Source organism: Corapipo altera, unplaced genomic scaffold, assembly GCF_003945725.1.
Source record: "Corapipo altera isolate COAL_440 unplaced genomic scaffold, ASM394572v1 120, whole genome shotgun sequence".
Taxonomy (NCBI): Eukaryota; Metazoa; Chordata; class Aves; order Passeriformes; family Pipridae; genus Corapipo; species Corapipo altera.
In genome coordinates, this window is record NW_020885081.1 from 175,610 (window position 1) to 189,862 (window position 14,253).

At 56.3% G+C, this 14,253-nt stretch overlaps 3 protein-coding genes across 5 annotated transcripts in view; 2 read left to right on the forward strand and 1 right to left on the reverse strand.

Annotated features, from left to right (window-relative positions):
* The window catches only part of NRBP1 (nuclear receptor binding protein 1), a 32,545-nt gene extending 23,371 nt beyond the window's left edge, over positions 1-9,174 (forward strand). Inside the window, exons 9-19 of one of the 2 annotated variants that reach the window (XM_027669446.1) lie at positions 3,248-3,331; positions 3,591-3,649; positions 4,777-4,875; positions 4,949-5,081; positions 5,368-5,470; positions 7,123-7,173; positions 7,268-7,403; positions 7,485-7,538; positions 7,924-7,987; positions 8,115-8,170; positions 8,360-9,174. In XM_027669446.1, coding sequence (XP_027525247.1) covers positions 3,248-3,331; positions 3,591-3,649; positions 4,777-4,875; positions 4,949-5,081; positions 5,368-5,470; positions 7,123-7,173; positions 7,268-7,403; positions 7,485-7,538; positions 7,924-7,987; positions 8,115-8,170; positions 8,360-8,458 — 938 coding nt within the window. In that variant the 3' untranslated portion in view covers positions 8,459-9,174. The remainder of the gene's footprint in view (positions 1-3,247; positions 3,332-3,590; positions 3,650-4,776; positions 4,876-4,948; positions 5,082-5,367; positions 5,471-7,122; positions 7,174-7,267; positions 7,404-7,484; positions 7,539-7,923; positions 7,988-8,114; positions 8,171-8,359) is intronic. The other variant, XM_027669447.1, reaches the window with a different exon arrangement.
* A 122-nt stretch (positions 9,175-9,296) lies between these two features.
* KRTCAP3 (keratinocyte associated protein 3) lies at positions 9,297-11,746 on the forward strand. Its single transcript, XM_027669449.1, has 6 exons — positions 9,297-9,506; positions 9,582-9,641; positions 10,224-10,424; positions 10,593-10,727; positions 11,067-11,158; positions 11,338-11,746. The coding sequence occupies exons 1-5, from the start codon at positions 9,297-9,299 to the stop codon at positions 11,148-11,150; spliced, it is 690 nt and encodes a 229-aa protein (XP_027525250.1). The 3' UTR covers positions 11,151-11,158; positions 11,338-11,746.
* Positions 11,747-12,007: 261 nt separating this feature from the next.
* Positions 12,008-14,253, reverse strand: part of IFT172 (intraflagellar transport 172) — a 35,632-nt gene continuing 33,386 nt past the window's right edge. For both annotated transcript variants that reach the window (XM_027669444.1, XM_027669445.1), the window contains 4 exons: positions 13,802-13,900; positions 13,283-13,436; positions 12,404-12,492; positions 12,008-12,170 (listed from right to left, as the gene is read on the reverse strand). In XM_027669444.1, the coding sequence (XP_027525245.1) occupies positions 12,081-12,170; positions 12,404-12,492; positions 13,283-13,436; positions 13,802-13,900 (432 nt within the window). In that variant the 3' untranslated portion in view covers positions 12,008-12,080. The remainder of the gene's footprint in view (positions 12,171-12,403; positions 12,493-13,282; positions 13,437-13,801; positions 13,901-14,253) is intronic.

Below are 14,253 nucleotides of genomic sequence, written 5' to 3' on the forward strand. Positions count from 1 at the left end.
TGTATTTGGCTGAACTTTTTTCTAAAATTCATCTTTGCTAATTTCCCTCCAGGCTGGTCAGCCCCAAGGGGGTGTGTCTTGCAGTCTGCCCCTTGTTGTCACCTTCTCGTGGCTGAGAAAGACATGTTTGTTGTTAATGTTGGTGATACGGCTTTCCTTTGTGACCTTCATTGTTTATCTTGCTTAATATAACCAACCTCAGCCTTGGTCCATCCAGTCTCTCAGTGTGGACCAGCAGTCATGTGTGAGTCAGGCAGGAGAGCTTGTGTCAAAGGTCCTTTCAGGTGTGTGTTCTTACCATGTACAGTCAGGAGCTTGGTTTAAAATGTAGGCTTAGGTGAAGCTCTAAAGCCCTGTCAGTGCTAAGTGGCCTGTGCACCAAGGTGATGGACCTGCAATAGCACAGTGACCAGACCCAAAGTTTCTTGTCCCAGCATCTAAAATCCTGTCACAGGTTAAACAGCACTTGTGCCTGCCATGTTGAACACGCCTGCAGGGAGATTTTCAGAGCTGACCTCAGAAGCAGGTTGTACTGTCAGTGACATGGAGCAGGGCTGTCTGTGCTCGGCTCGGAGGCACACAGGAGATTCTGGGGGTCTTGTGCCATTGCTCTGCTCCTGCCCTGCCTCAGCTCTGCAATAACAGAGCAAGGTGATGCCTGTCACTTCAGTCAGGCTGCACGTGAGCTGGGATATAAACGTCTGGAACAGGCAGATTCCTTGCCAAGTGTGGCTGATCAAACCCAGCTGCAGAGCCAATCTCGGCAAGGGTGATGGAGAAACACTCCAGTAGGAATCAGCAAGTTGGGAGGCACAAGGACCAGACTACCAGAGGTGACAGGTCCCTGACTGACCCACAGCAGCAAATTCAGAGCTACCTGTCTGTGTGACCAAGTTGGAGATTCTCACAGACAGTGTGAGCCTGGCTCTTTCCAGAAATGCTGATGCCACTGCAGAAGGTCTGTAGGACCTGGATGCAGAGGAGCTTGTTATCAAGTCCTTAATGAGGCCCAGGCAGCCATTATAGATGGAGGCTGCTGGGCTTCCACTCTACCTGCCTGTCTGGTATGGGAGTGTCTCGGTTACCACAGCATCACTGCTGAGGTTTCTGTTGATAATCTGGTCTGTGACTGATTACTGCCTCATCCCTCTCCTTAAATGGGCTCAGGAGCCAAGAACAGAGTGGCTGGATAGGGGACTGCCCCTTGCCATCCAACAGGTTTGTAACAGGATTTAAAGACCCACTGAAAAATGAAACTGATCCCAGCATTGCATGGAAGGGGACTTTATCCTTGGCTGCTTCTGCTCCACGTTTGGCAGGATAGGGTTCTCAAGTTTTGGGTTTGTGTTTCCTCTTACAATCCATTGTACAGATAAGAAAGGCAGAACAAATAGAAGATTCAGAAAACAGGTTATTTCCTCTCCCCAGACGTGTTTCACCCCCATGAGTTCCTCTGCCATACCTGCAGGGATCACAAACACCTGTATGATAGTTCCTGTACGCTGCATCCTTGACAGAGACATCAGGGATTCCCATAAACAACAATATAAATCTGATGTTAGAACAGAACGGTTTCTGAAGCCTTAAATACTCTCTTTAAAAGGCCTGGTATGAGAACCCAGTGTGCTGGACAAGCTGTGGGCACTTTGCTCCACGAACTAAAGGTGGTGCTGAACGGATGTGTTGTGATGGGGTGGGGCTGCCCCCTGGAGGGGTTGGCTCCAGCAGCACAGGAGCATGTTAGAGGACTGGACAAACTCCAGTTGTAACTTAGGAGTGTGAAATACAAAGCTACACAGAAGTCCAGAGCTCATCATTTGGGAACTGAGGAGGATCAGGTGTTTGCTGGCCACTCGAGGGAGGGTTTTGAGCTACTTGCCATGTGGGGGGTATTGAGATCAATTGGGGCAGAGTCCCCAGTAGAGAGAACTGGTGTAGTTGTGCATGACCCTGGCCAGAGCTTGTCTAAAGCAGTCAGTGTCACTGGGAAAACAGATCAGGTCTTAGGAAAAAGACAGCTTACGCTGCCTGGGGATATGAAGGTGAGAGGACCTGGTGGTGTCTGGGAACAGGTGAGCACTAGGAATTAAGTCATCTTGCTGGGCTCTCAGAATGGGAGCTAGCACAAGAACAAAAAGCAGTAAGCTACTTGTGAACGGTTGGTTGGGAGAGAAGCAGCTGGCTACTGGAGCAAGCTCTGCTTCCAGCTCAGATCAGATACAATGATTTTTATGAGCCATGCAGCAAGGCAGAGCTGAATTACTGAGGGTGGTCCTTCTTGTCTGACTACAGCCCAAAAAACATCTTTCCTCTGAGACTGGAAACTAGTCTGGTCTCATTCAGATGGGAATCCTCTTTGGTGTGGAAAAATACAAGCAGTTTGGCATGTCCTGCGTGAGCCCACATTGTACCAGTACAGACCAGGACCGATTGCAATTGCCCAAGAGGGTGACCAGGTGGGAGATGGGCCTGAAACTGTGGGACTGGGCATGTTCCAGTGTGACAGTAGAGCTTCAAATGGGTGATGGCTCTGTGCTCCCTGCCCACCTCAATGTTTCTCCCTGGCAGAGACAGCTGCTTAGTTTTAGAGGGTTGCTTTGCAATCTCTGCAGAGGTCGCTGTCACAAAGGCTTATCTTTCATGGGGGTCCATACTTGTGCTCTGCTCACTATTCTTGTGGCTGCAAGTTATTCCCTCCCCACAGCTCTGAGTGGTTTGTGGAGGTGCTGGCTGCAGGGAGGCCCCTGATGGTCACCTCCCTCCACTTCAGCAGCTTGGCTTAACTCTTGTCTGAAGGCACTCTGGCACCAATGTCTTTCTGATAAGTGTAAGAGTTGCCTGGTATATCCATCCTCCCAAAACCCTGAGGTGGTGACTGATAACAGTGACTTTGTCATCTCTGGATGTTCCTCGGGCTGCTGTTCTGGATGAGTTGCTCATGACAAATGTTATAGATCTGATTGAAGTTTGGCACTTCAACTGAGAGTCATTCCCAGCTTGTCTTCTCATGAGGCAGCAGCTGTGGTCTCCAGGTTTGCCCTTGGAGGGTGATGCTAAGCTGCCAAGGAAACAGTGCAGGAGTGTATTGGGGCAGGTGACCGGAGAGGAGGGCTGTGAAGAGCCACCTTAACTCCACCATCCTGCCCCTTTGGGCACCAACATCCCTGGAGTTGCAGGTGTTCCCTGGGATCTCATCAGGGATGGGCTATGGTTTCCTGTATCCTAAGCATTCCTGACTTTATTCTAGTGGCACCGGACACGATTAACAACCACGTGAAGACCTGTCGTGAGGAGCAGAAGAACCTGCACTTCTTTGCCCCGGAATACGGAGGTATGGCACGGCTGTGGCCACAGGCCTGGGTTTGTTGGCTTTACTGATGCTTCTGAGCTGTTCTGCGCCTCGTTCTCAGCTCCAGGCTCCTGTCAGGTGTCACATTAACAGTTCTGAGCCATTTGCCTGCTGCAGTGCTTCAGCTTCTCTGTCCTTTGGTAGCAGAGCAGGGAGAAGCTGCAGGACTGTCCCAGCCCTGCGCAGAGCGGTGCTGCTGAGTGCAGGGCTGGGTGATAACAGCGCTGTTTCTGTGTTACAGAAGTTGCCAACGTCACCACTGCTGTGGACATCTACTCCTTTGGGATGTGTGCACTGGAGGTGAGTGTGGAGAGGGGCTGTGGGATAGAGAGGATAAATCTGAGGAAGGAGATGGCTCTGGAGAAGCTGTGGCCATGGGTGGGTTACCTTGGTGACAAGTGCGATTTGTTCTCAGAGCCAAGTGCACTTTGCCTTGGAGGGATCCCTGTGGAGGCTCCCCTAAGTGCCTCACTAAGAAGTAAAGGGCTCAGTGATGTGTAGTTCTTCCCAAAATTCCTAACGGGTAATGAATATTGGTCTTGGCCAGTCCTGAGGTCTGACCCACTGGCTGGTGGGAACAGTCACTGCTGCCAGTTGTACATAATGTCCATGTATGCTCCCAGCTGGGAAGTGTGTGTTCCTTCTGGGGTGTCCGGAGCAGAGGGCAGCTGTAGTCCATGAGTTTTTCTGGGCCAGCCTGTGCCCATCTGATAGAGATGCTGGTTGTAGTCAGTGTGAGTCTACACACCTGGTTGTAGCAGCTTTGTGGTTCCTCCGTCCTTGCAGTCAGTAGGCCCAAATCCAGGAAATGGGAGTTGTTGCTAGGAATATTTTCTGGAAAGAATTGTCAGAAAGAGCCAACACAAAGAACTCTCAGCCTGTGCTGCACATTTCATAAATGAAGCAGGAAGAGAACTGTGGAAAGATACAACTTTCAGGAAACAAAACTTGAGTCTGAAGACCTTCTCTGCAATATTTTCCAGCCTTTCCTAGCTGGGAATTCGTGTCTGTTGTCTGTAACCCACTCTGGATGTGTTGTGTGGTTGCTTTTGTTCTGTGATATGGAGTTATTCACAAAGCCAGGAGGGATGCTGTCAGATCCTGGCAGTAATCCAGCACTGCTTCATTAGAGGATGGAATTATCAAGTAGAATGACAGGCCAATGGATCATGAGGTTCAGGATGGGGACACTTAGTGTCCAGGGTGCTGCTGGCAGAGTTGTCAGGTCTCCCTGGCAGTCTGTTGGGGTGCTAGGAGCAAGCTATCATAATGAGGAACCACTCTCTCTGTCTCTCCCAACTGTGACCCTAAATAGCCCCGAACAGCTTGGCTGTGGTTATCTCACACTTGGCAGTGGTCTCCTTGAGCTCTCTTCCCTGCAGTCTGTCATTCCCAGTGGAGTCTGATGCCCTGCTCTGCGTTTGCAGATGGCGGTGCTGGAGATCCAGGGGAATGGGGAGTCCTCATATGTGCCGCAGGAGGCCATCAACAGTGCCATCCAACTGCTGGAGGACCCCCTGCAGCGGGTGAGCGAGGGGGGTTGGTGCCCTGCATTGCTTGGTGGCATTGCTTGTGGTCTCATGCCGGTTTTGTCTTTAGGAGTTCATTCAGAAGTGTCTAGAACAGGACCCTGGCAGGCGCCCCACGGCCCGAGAGCTCCTGTTCCACCCGGCGCTGTTTGAGGTGCCGTCGCTGAAGCTGTTGGCTGCTCACTGCATCATCGGGCACCAGCGTAAGTACAGAGCCCTGGGAGCCACATCCCCTCATCAGTCTGTGTCCTGCAGAGCTTTGCCAAGCTGTCAGTGCAGCTGGCTCCCCGGGAACCCCCCTCCCTTCTGCTCTGCATGGGCAGGGACCCGGCTGTGGGATGCGGCGGTGGCCACTGTGGGGCCGGGGGGGCTGTGGTGCCCAGACTGCTCCAGGAGCATCAGAGAGCTCAAGACCTCTCTGCTTTTCATTACTTTTCCAAGTCTGGAAAGAAACTGCAATTGTTCTTTTTCCTTTTTTTAAAAAATTAGATATGATTCCTGAAAATGCTTTAGAAGAAATGACCAAAAACCTCGACATGAACGCGGTATTGGCAGAGATCAATCATGAGGATAGGGAAGGAGTCAAGATGATGTGAGTCCCTGTGGTGTGTGCTGGGGGCTGCTGGGGGCAGCAGTGCTGGGGCCCTGGGCTGAGCTCCATGGGGTCTGACTGGAACTCTGCCCATCACTGCAGTGGTGGTGTTTCACCACCGAGGGAACCAATGGGAGCTGATGGAGCTGGAGGTAAAGGAGCAGTCGCTGCCTCTCTGGGCACACAGAATTCTGGGGCGACTTCTGGGTGAGAGGAGACCTTGCACCTGTGTCCTGGGAGCAGATTCCAGGCAGCTGAGATGTGCATCTTTTCCCAGGTGGAGGGGTGGGAAGTGAATATGCTCTAGTTGGAACAGTCCTCAGTGAAACATGGCTGAATAGTTTGGGAGGGTGCTCAGACCAATCACAGCCTTGTCAAATGAAGTCCAACACCTTGGAGGAAGAGCTCCTCCACATTTTCCTGATGGAGCAGCCTATTCCACACTCTGCACAGGGAAAGGCAGTTTGGGCAGCTGTCAGTGACACACAGCACCACTTACACTGTAGGAGTGGCTCCCTGAGGGAGTGACTGCAATGCATATGGAGCATATGGAGCAAGTAGAGTGCTAAAAAGTGATTTTAGATAACAAAGCCTTGGCCACTTGAGGGATTATCTGAAAAGACTAACATGTGAGTGCTGTGTTCCCAGAGAAGCCCAGGATGCTTCCAGGGGAGCCCAGAGTTCTGAGATGCTCGAGCTGCTGAACAAGAGTAACCAAGGTGACAAGAAAGAACAGCTCTGTCTGTTTGAGCAGCTCTCTGAGCTATAGAGACCCTTCTAAAAACTGACCTTTCAGTTGTCGTAATGCTAGGAAATAACAGTATGGAATTCCCTTTGGAATGGTTTTGATAAAGGTTCAGAATGGAGGACAACAAGTGAAAACCAAAGCTGTGCAAGAGAGATCCTTTACATACATGGGATGTCAGTCTGTGTGGGTTTTGCTGTACGTAGCACCAGCCTGGGACTTGATTTTGGTAGTGCCATACCTCGGAGGTGCTGGAAAAGGGAAAGGAAGCGCAGCAATGACTTGAAATGTCAGAGAGCATCACTTTTGAGTGGTTCATCAGACTGCCGTGCAACCCAAGCTGCCAGAAAAAAAAATTTGTTGAAAACTACTGCTGTGTTAGAGGATGGGGCAGTCCCAACTGCTGGGAGTGTGGGAAGGGCTGGAGAGTGGTCAGGGAGCTAAGGCAGCTGTGCAGCCCACACCAGACCTGTGGATATCCTGTCAGGGTTTGAGCAGCTTTGCAGTCCCTGCCTCATCTCTGGTACGCTTCAGAGCAGCCTTGAGACAGGAGTTTGGCTATTCAAAGTGTTTGTTGCAACCAGTGGGCTGTGTGGCAGGTGTCTGTGAAACACCTTGCCAGGAACAGTGTCACTGGGCCACCTTCCAAATAACTGTGCATTGGACAGCTCTGCAGGGAAGTGAGACTGCTGTGCCCTAACCGCTGCCTCGTCCTTAGCTCCCCTGGGTAGTTGTGTCCTTATGGTAGGATTGGAGCCTATCCCATCTGTGGCTGCCTCTGTCCATATCCGTCCTGCCCACGGACACAGCCCAGGACATGGGGATTTGGAACTGGACCCCAAGAGACCCGAGTGGATGTTATTGTGAGATAACTTCTCATCTCAGGACGTTTTGTTTTGTTTTCCAGCTTCTCACAATCTCCGGCATTGGAGCTGGACAAGTTCCTGGAGGATGTGAGGTAAGAGGGTTTTTTTAAAGGGCACCTTTAACTGTGTGTGAGATGGGAAAAATTTCGGAGAGCCATAACCTCAGACCCTGCTCATTTCTTGTAGGAACGGAATCTACCCCCTCACAGCTTTTGGGATGCCGCGGCCCCAGCAGCCTCAGCAGGTCGTGGTGAAATCTCCCATTGCTCCCCCGTCAGTGAAAACCCCAACTCCAGAGCCTGCCGAGGTGGAGACGCGCAAGGTGAGCGCTGGGGGCTCCGTTCCCCCGTCCCCAGGCAGGGGAGCCAGGCAGCCACTCACCACCTCTGTGCCTCTGTTCCAGGTGGTGCTGATGCAGTGCAACATCGAGTCCGTGGAGGAGGGGGTGAAGCACCACGTATGTTCCCACTTCTGGCTGAGCTGAGGGGGACCAGGGTAGCCGTGCAGAGCTCATGGCTCTGATGTGCTGCTGGTACCTGGGAGGACCCTGTACTGCCGCAGCTGCCGCTGCCGGGACCCAGAGCCCGACTCGGGCTGTGCCAGCCACTGACCTGTGACCTCAGCCCACCCCCAGGTCCAGGCTTCCTGTGTGGGATGGTGCTGCCAGCCCTGGTTCGGGACGAAACTGGCTGAGGCTGCTCTGTCAGACCCCTGTGGGGCTCTGGAGGGGTGGTTCCCATCCTAGGGGGCATTTCTGGGGATGCTTTGGGCTGGCATCCTGCAGGACTGCTGTGGCAGCCTGCAGGACTGCAGTCCCTCATGAGAACTTCTGTGCCCCGCAGCTGACACTGCTGCTGAAACTGGAAGACAAGTTGAATCGACACTTGAGCTGTGACCTGCAGCCCAGTAAGTACCTTCCTCAGCCCCGTAAATACCTTCCTCAGCCCAGTAAATAGCCTTCTGACCGTGCTGAGGTGCACTGGGGCCAGCAGCGTGTTCGGACTGGGGACTGACACCCTTCCTTGTGTTGCAGATGACAACATCCAGGAGCTGGCGGCTGAACTGGTCCAGCTGGGATTCATCAGCGAGGTAAGCAGGGGCTCAGGTAGAGCTATAGGCCTGTATTCCTTTCTCAAAGTTCAGTGATTTAGGCCAGATCAACCCTTTCCTGATGGGGAGGCAGGAGGAATAAGCCATGTCCCTGCCCTGGGGGGCTCCAGCCAAGCTCTCAGCTTTCAGTGGACAGGGCCTACCTTTAATTGTCCTTGTTCTCCCCAGGCTGACCAGAGCAGACTCACCTGTTTACTTGAAGAGGCGTTTAGCAAGTTCTACTACACTCGGAATGGATCCCTGACGGCAGTGACTGTGTCATCTTAGCCCCAGGGCTCCCGGGCGGCCAGCGTGGCCTCGCTGCCTGCGACCCCTCTGTGTCTGCCCACCACTGTCGGGCATCCACAAGACCCCAGCTGCAGTGCTTGGAAGCTCATCCTGCATGTGCCGTGGCTGGGCTCAGTGACAGTCCTCCCTGCCCGCCTCTAAAGGGGACTTTGCGCATCAGTATTATTTCCAGCCCTGTTTTTGTTGGGATTTTGCCCAGGTCATGCTGCAGAGCTGAGGCCTGGCTCGGGGTGTTCTGCAGCCCCACTCATGTGCATGGAGTTTGTTCTGTTTGAATTGTACAAAGTGTCTTTTTGCACAGCACCGAAATTTTTTTTTTTGGTTGGTTTTTTTTTCTTTTTCTTTTTTTCTCCTTGTTTTAATTTAAAGGTAAGCAGGGGTGAGCCCCTATGTCCCACACCCATCTGCACCCCCGTCACTCCCCCCGTTCCCGGGCCGCGGGGCCCGGGGGTGGCCGGGCTCCCCACCCTGCCCGGCGCTTCGCTCCCGCCCTCGGCTGCACTTTGTTTACTGGTTCGCACCCGCCCGGGGCCGCGGCATGAGCCGGCCCCGGGCTGTGGCCCTGCGGCCCTGGCAGCCCCCCCGCCCTCCCTGCGGGCCCCGCGGGCTCCCGGGGCTGCGGGGGCTGCAGCGGCCCCCTCGCCCCGTCCCGGCGCGTGGCGGGGCTGAGCCGCGGCTCCTGCATCTCATTTCTATCATTTCCTATTTTTAATAAACTGTTTTGTAAATACGCGAGTGCCGCCTCTTTCCGGGCGGGGCGGGCCGGGGCCGCCCGTCCCTGCCCCGGGGCGGTGCGAGGGCGGCGGTGGCGGCGGCCATGGCCGGGGGACGGCGGGGGCCGGGGGCGCTGGCGGAGCCGCGGCGGCTGATGCGTTCGGGGCTGGGGCTGATCGTGCTGGGCCACGGCAGCCTGGTGCTGGGCGCCATCGTGCACGGCTCGGTTCTGCGGCACGTGGCCGGCGCCCGCCGCGCCGTCACCCCCGAGTACGCGGCGGCCAACGTGGTGTCGGTGTGCTCGGGGCTGCTGGTGAGCGCTCAGCGGGGGCCGGGCGGGGGGCGGCGGGCCCTGCCCGGCCCCTGCTGAGCGCGGGTCTCCCCGCAGAGCATCGCCGCCGGCATCGTCGCCATCCTGGTGTCGCACAATCTGACCCGGGCGGTCCTGGTGAGTGCGGGGCTGCGGGGCCGAGCGGGCCGGGGGCCTCGGCACGGCCCTGCCTCGCCCACAGCCGCTCCCCTGGACCTTGGCCCCGCGGGCTCCTTCCGCCTCGGCGGCGGCTGCCGGGGCTGCGGGTGTCGCCTCCGCCCGGCTCGGCCCCGCCGGCGGCCCCGGGAGGGCGGGAGCGCCTCGGTGGGTGAAGCTGCAGCCGCGCCGGGGTCCTTCATGGGGCTGAGTGGTGGGCGGACACGGAGCGGGGGGCGCGGGGCTGAGCTGCGGCGGGGGGGGGGTCCCAGCGCTCTGCCGAGTGGGGCCCGTGCTGGTCTCCCCACGGAGCCCGTGGGAGGGGGCGTCCGGTGGCGCCGAGCTCACAGGGGGTGAAGGATGTGAAAGGTGAGAGGCGCTCTTCCGCGGGCAATGAGCCGTCCTGGAAGAGGCAAGAGGTGGTGTGCGCTCTGTCGGAGCAAATGTCTGCCGGGTTCCCAGCACGCCCGTGACCCTGCGGAGCAGCTCTGCAGAGATGGGGGTGCCCGGCCCTGGCATTTCCCCCAGCTTGGGCGAGTCCCAGTCGGGTGTTCTTGTCTGCAGCACTGGACCCTGCTGAGCGTGTCCCTGCTGAACTGCCTCCTGTCCACCGCGTGTAGCGTGGGGCTGGCACTGGCCATCGCCCTCACGGTGCACGGCCGGGGCACACACCTGGTCAGGGGCTGCAACAGCTCTGCGCTGCCTGCGGACGCCCGCACAGCCATCGCAACCAACGACTGTCCCTTCAACACAACGCGCATCTATGTGAGTCTGCGGGGCCACCACACACCCGTGCACCTCCCATCAGCCTTTTTCTCTCGCTGCTTCCTCTCGTTTTTCTTCTTCTGTCTCCCTCTCCCTCTCCTCTCCCCTGCTGCCTGGCGTGCAGGCAGCCTGGTGCAGTGCCCACACTGCTGACCCCCTGCTCCACAGGACACGGCCCTGGCCCTCTGGTTCCCCTCCCTGCTGCTGGCAGCTGCAGAAGCTGTGCTCTCGGGCAGGTGCTGTTTGGTTGCTCTGGTCTTCCGGGGCATTGGACCCTGTGCACACAGCTGGGACAAAGAGCAGGTATGCCCTGTCCAGCCAGATGGGTCTCCCTGTATCGGCCCCACAGTTGCTGCCTTTGTACTGCATTTTGAAGGTGCTGGGTTCTGCTGGGAACAAGCAGACTGTGCAGCAGTGGGAGGGGGGGGATGCCAAGTTGGAACCTTTTCTGGCCAGCCTGGGTGCCAGACCGGCACCCCTTCATCTTGGAGAGTTGTGGACAGACCCTCTTCTTCATGCCCCTGAGAGTCAGGGGCTCTTGTTCTTCAAGCCTTGTTCTTTCCTTGTGTAAACTGCCCATCACATACCCTTGCCAACCTCCCCTTCTTTTTCTTTTTTTCCGTCCTTTTTTTTATTCTGTAGCTGGCCAGGCCAAGTGCAGCGACGGAGAGGCCACCCCGAGAGAGGCAGCAGCTCTTGGCAGGGCTGGCTGAGTCTCGTGCCTAGCTGGAGAGGTGAGCACAGCACATGGGCCGTGCTTGGGGACAGCAGGGTGCAGGCTCTGCCATCAAAAGGGCCGCTGCCCACATCAGCCCCCCAAAACACCTCTTCCCAAGCACATGGCCAGTGGTATCAGTGCGATGCTGGGACCTGCAGCACAGCCTTGTGCTTACACATGCTCCTTCACTCCCAGGTGGTGCTGCAGGAGTGCTGTGATGCAGAGTAAGGTGACATCACACCTGCACCATGCCCCTCTGTGGGTAAGGCAGGCTGCAGGGGTGAGGGGTGTGCCTTCCTTCTCCCCCAGCCCCACCACCCCACCTGGCACAGATCCTGCAGGTCAGAAGGTGCTTTGGGCCCCAGACGCTCTCCCCTTCTCTCCCCAAGCTGCCAGGCCCTTCCTGGCATGCTGAAGGCTCTGTCAGCAATGTCTGTCAGCAGTGACTGGGGTGAGCAGAGGTGCTGGGGCCCAAGTCCTGGTGGCACTGCGAGCAGGTCAGCTGGCTGTGCTGCCGTGCTCAGGCAGGGCAGGGAACAGAAGGTGAAGAATCCCTTTCGTGTGAGCCTCTGGCTTTCTTGAGTAAATAAACTTTTCCACACTGGCTTCTGTGAGTGGCTCTGGTGGGCAAGTGCTGGCTGGGACCTTGGCCTGCTGAGGGAAGGACCGTGCAGCTGCTGGGAGAGAACATGTCCATGCTCACCACTCCCTAGGCACAGGGATGTTGACAGAGCCATGGTCTCAGTGTGACAGTCGTCCATCAGGGTGGAGGTTGAGAGTTGTGTACAGGGTTTATGGCCCTGTGCCCCAGGAGCTGCCTGTGTTGTGGGCTCAGCATCCCCTGGCAAACAGGAGCACAGCAGCGTTGAGATACACATTTATTGGGGGTGGAAGGGGAGGGTGCTGAAGAACTGCCCTGAAAGCTTCCGTAGTCCTGCTCACTGGAACGAGAAGCTGGTGCTCGGGAGTGCCCCACACCACCGTCGAAGAAACTCGATCACATCCTGGCCCGCAGGGCTGTGGGATGTCTGCAGAACAAGAGAGGTCTTGGCACTGGGAAGAAGGTCCTCTCCCAGGGGGCCCCGAGAGTACCCCTGGGGCTGGCAGGGCTGGGGCTGTTAATTCCCACCCAACAGCACATTGGGAGAGTGCAATAAACCTTCACGGGACAGTGACTCACCCAGCATGACTGTATTGTCAGCATGAGGGGCTGAACTCACACCCACAGCCTGCCTGCCCGCCCCACAGGGTCCTGGCTCACCTTGACAGCCATCATGAACTTATACCACGCGTCCTTGTTGACTTCTCGGCCTGGCTTCAACTCGATCTTGTTTCTTAGTACAGGGTATCCTGGGCACAAAGTGACATGTTCAGAACAAGCTGAGCCCAACAGCAGACCCCCACCTGGTGCATCCATTCCCTCTGCCATGTTTGGGGCTGCCCCATGGCACAATGTGGAGAGGGTGATGCTGCCTCAGGCTTTAAGGGGACCAGAATGAAGAAGGGGGTGCCCAAAGTCGCAGCATCAAATGAAGATGAAGGCCAAGGACACCCAAGTGAGTAGGTCAAACAATGGCACCCAGCTCCTGATTTTAAAGCTTGTTCCTGGTGGCTCACTTCTGCTCTCCCTTCCCTGATCCTCTTTAAGTCCTGCACTGTAGTCCAGTACTGTCTGAAGTGTGCACATGGGGAACAGACCTTGCCAGAAGTGACAGCTTTTGTAGAGCAGGACAGAGCAGGGCCAGGTGCTGCCCGGGCACAAGCATCTGTGCTGGCCAGCCTAGAGTCCCCAGGCAGAGCTGTGCCAGCCTGAGCCATCACAGAATCACAGAGTGGCTGAGGTCAGAAGGGCTCTGGAGCCTGTATGGTCCAACCCCCTGCTCAGACAGGGCCACCCCAGGACCATGTCCAGATGGCTTTTGACTGTCTGGAAGGATGGAGATGCCACAACTTCTGTGCAACCTGTTCCAGTGCTCAGTCACCCTCCCAGTAACAAAAGGGTCCTTCTGTCTCCTCCAGTAGCGCTGGTTCCCCACAGCCACAGTCTCCCCACTCCTCTCCCAGACCTGCCTGGCAGCATGTTCCCACTCCCTGCATGGCACCATCATCCCCTGTCTGAGTGAGCTGGCCTGGAGCTTACCTGTGAGCAGGCAGGGCAGGGAACGCACCCCGGTCCCTGCTGCCACCAGTGAGGCTTCGTAGGTGTTGCGCTCGTCCTGTGGCAGCACCTGCTCCAGCCGCTGGTCCATGGACATGGTGAGCACCCAGTCCTTGACCTCCTCCCGCTGCTCCTCCTGCAGGCACAGGCCAGTGCATGGCCTGGAATTGCTGTGCCGCTGCCTGGCTGCAGCCCTGCAGCACCAGGGAGCACAGGGGAGAGCAGGACACAGGTGTGCAGGACGTGCACAGGTGAGCACACACACACACGGGTGGTGCACAGCAGAGGGTGAGTGTGTGTGTGTATGTTGGAGAGCATGGGAAAGAATGTGTGTTTGTATGTGTGCTTGCAGTGGGGTGGGGGGCACAGAGCAGGGCCAGGGCTGGCTTTGTTTCCATCCCCAGTAGTCCCTACCAGCCCAGCCTCATCCCAGTCCCTGTTCAGAGGGCCCTGAAGTACCATCACTGCTCACAGGAGCTGGAGAATGCAGGTGACACTCACAGGCACATGCTGTTGGGCTGGAAGTGGCACTTCAAAAGGAATGTCTGTTCTCTGGAAATCTGAGTGGTCCAGGGAATCCAGGTTCCCTTCTTCAATGGCCTGGGAAAGGAGAAGTGGTGGAGCACTGGGCAATGCCAGTTGTGGAGCTCACAGTACAATTCATGGTGAGGATGCCCCTGTCTGTTCGTGCTTTGGTGACCAGGCCCTCCTGGCATCCATGGCCACCCTCTGCAGTGCCCCTCAGACACTCTCCTACTCAAACTTGTCAGGTGGCCTCAAAGAAGGGAAAGATGTAATCCAGGGCTTTTGTTTTCCCCCAGCAGCTGCCAATAGCACTTGGCAGTGTGGCACAGTGAGGTCTGTCAGCTCCCTTGGGTTTGGTGTTTCTGATGACCAACCTGCTGGTCAAAGAAGGGGCTGAGGGGACTCCCAAGTCTTGTATCACAGTGGCC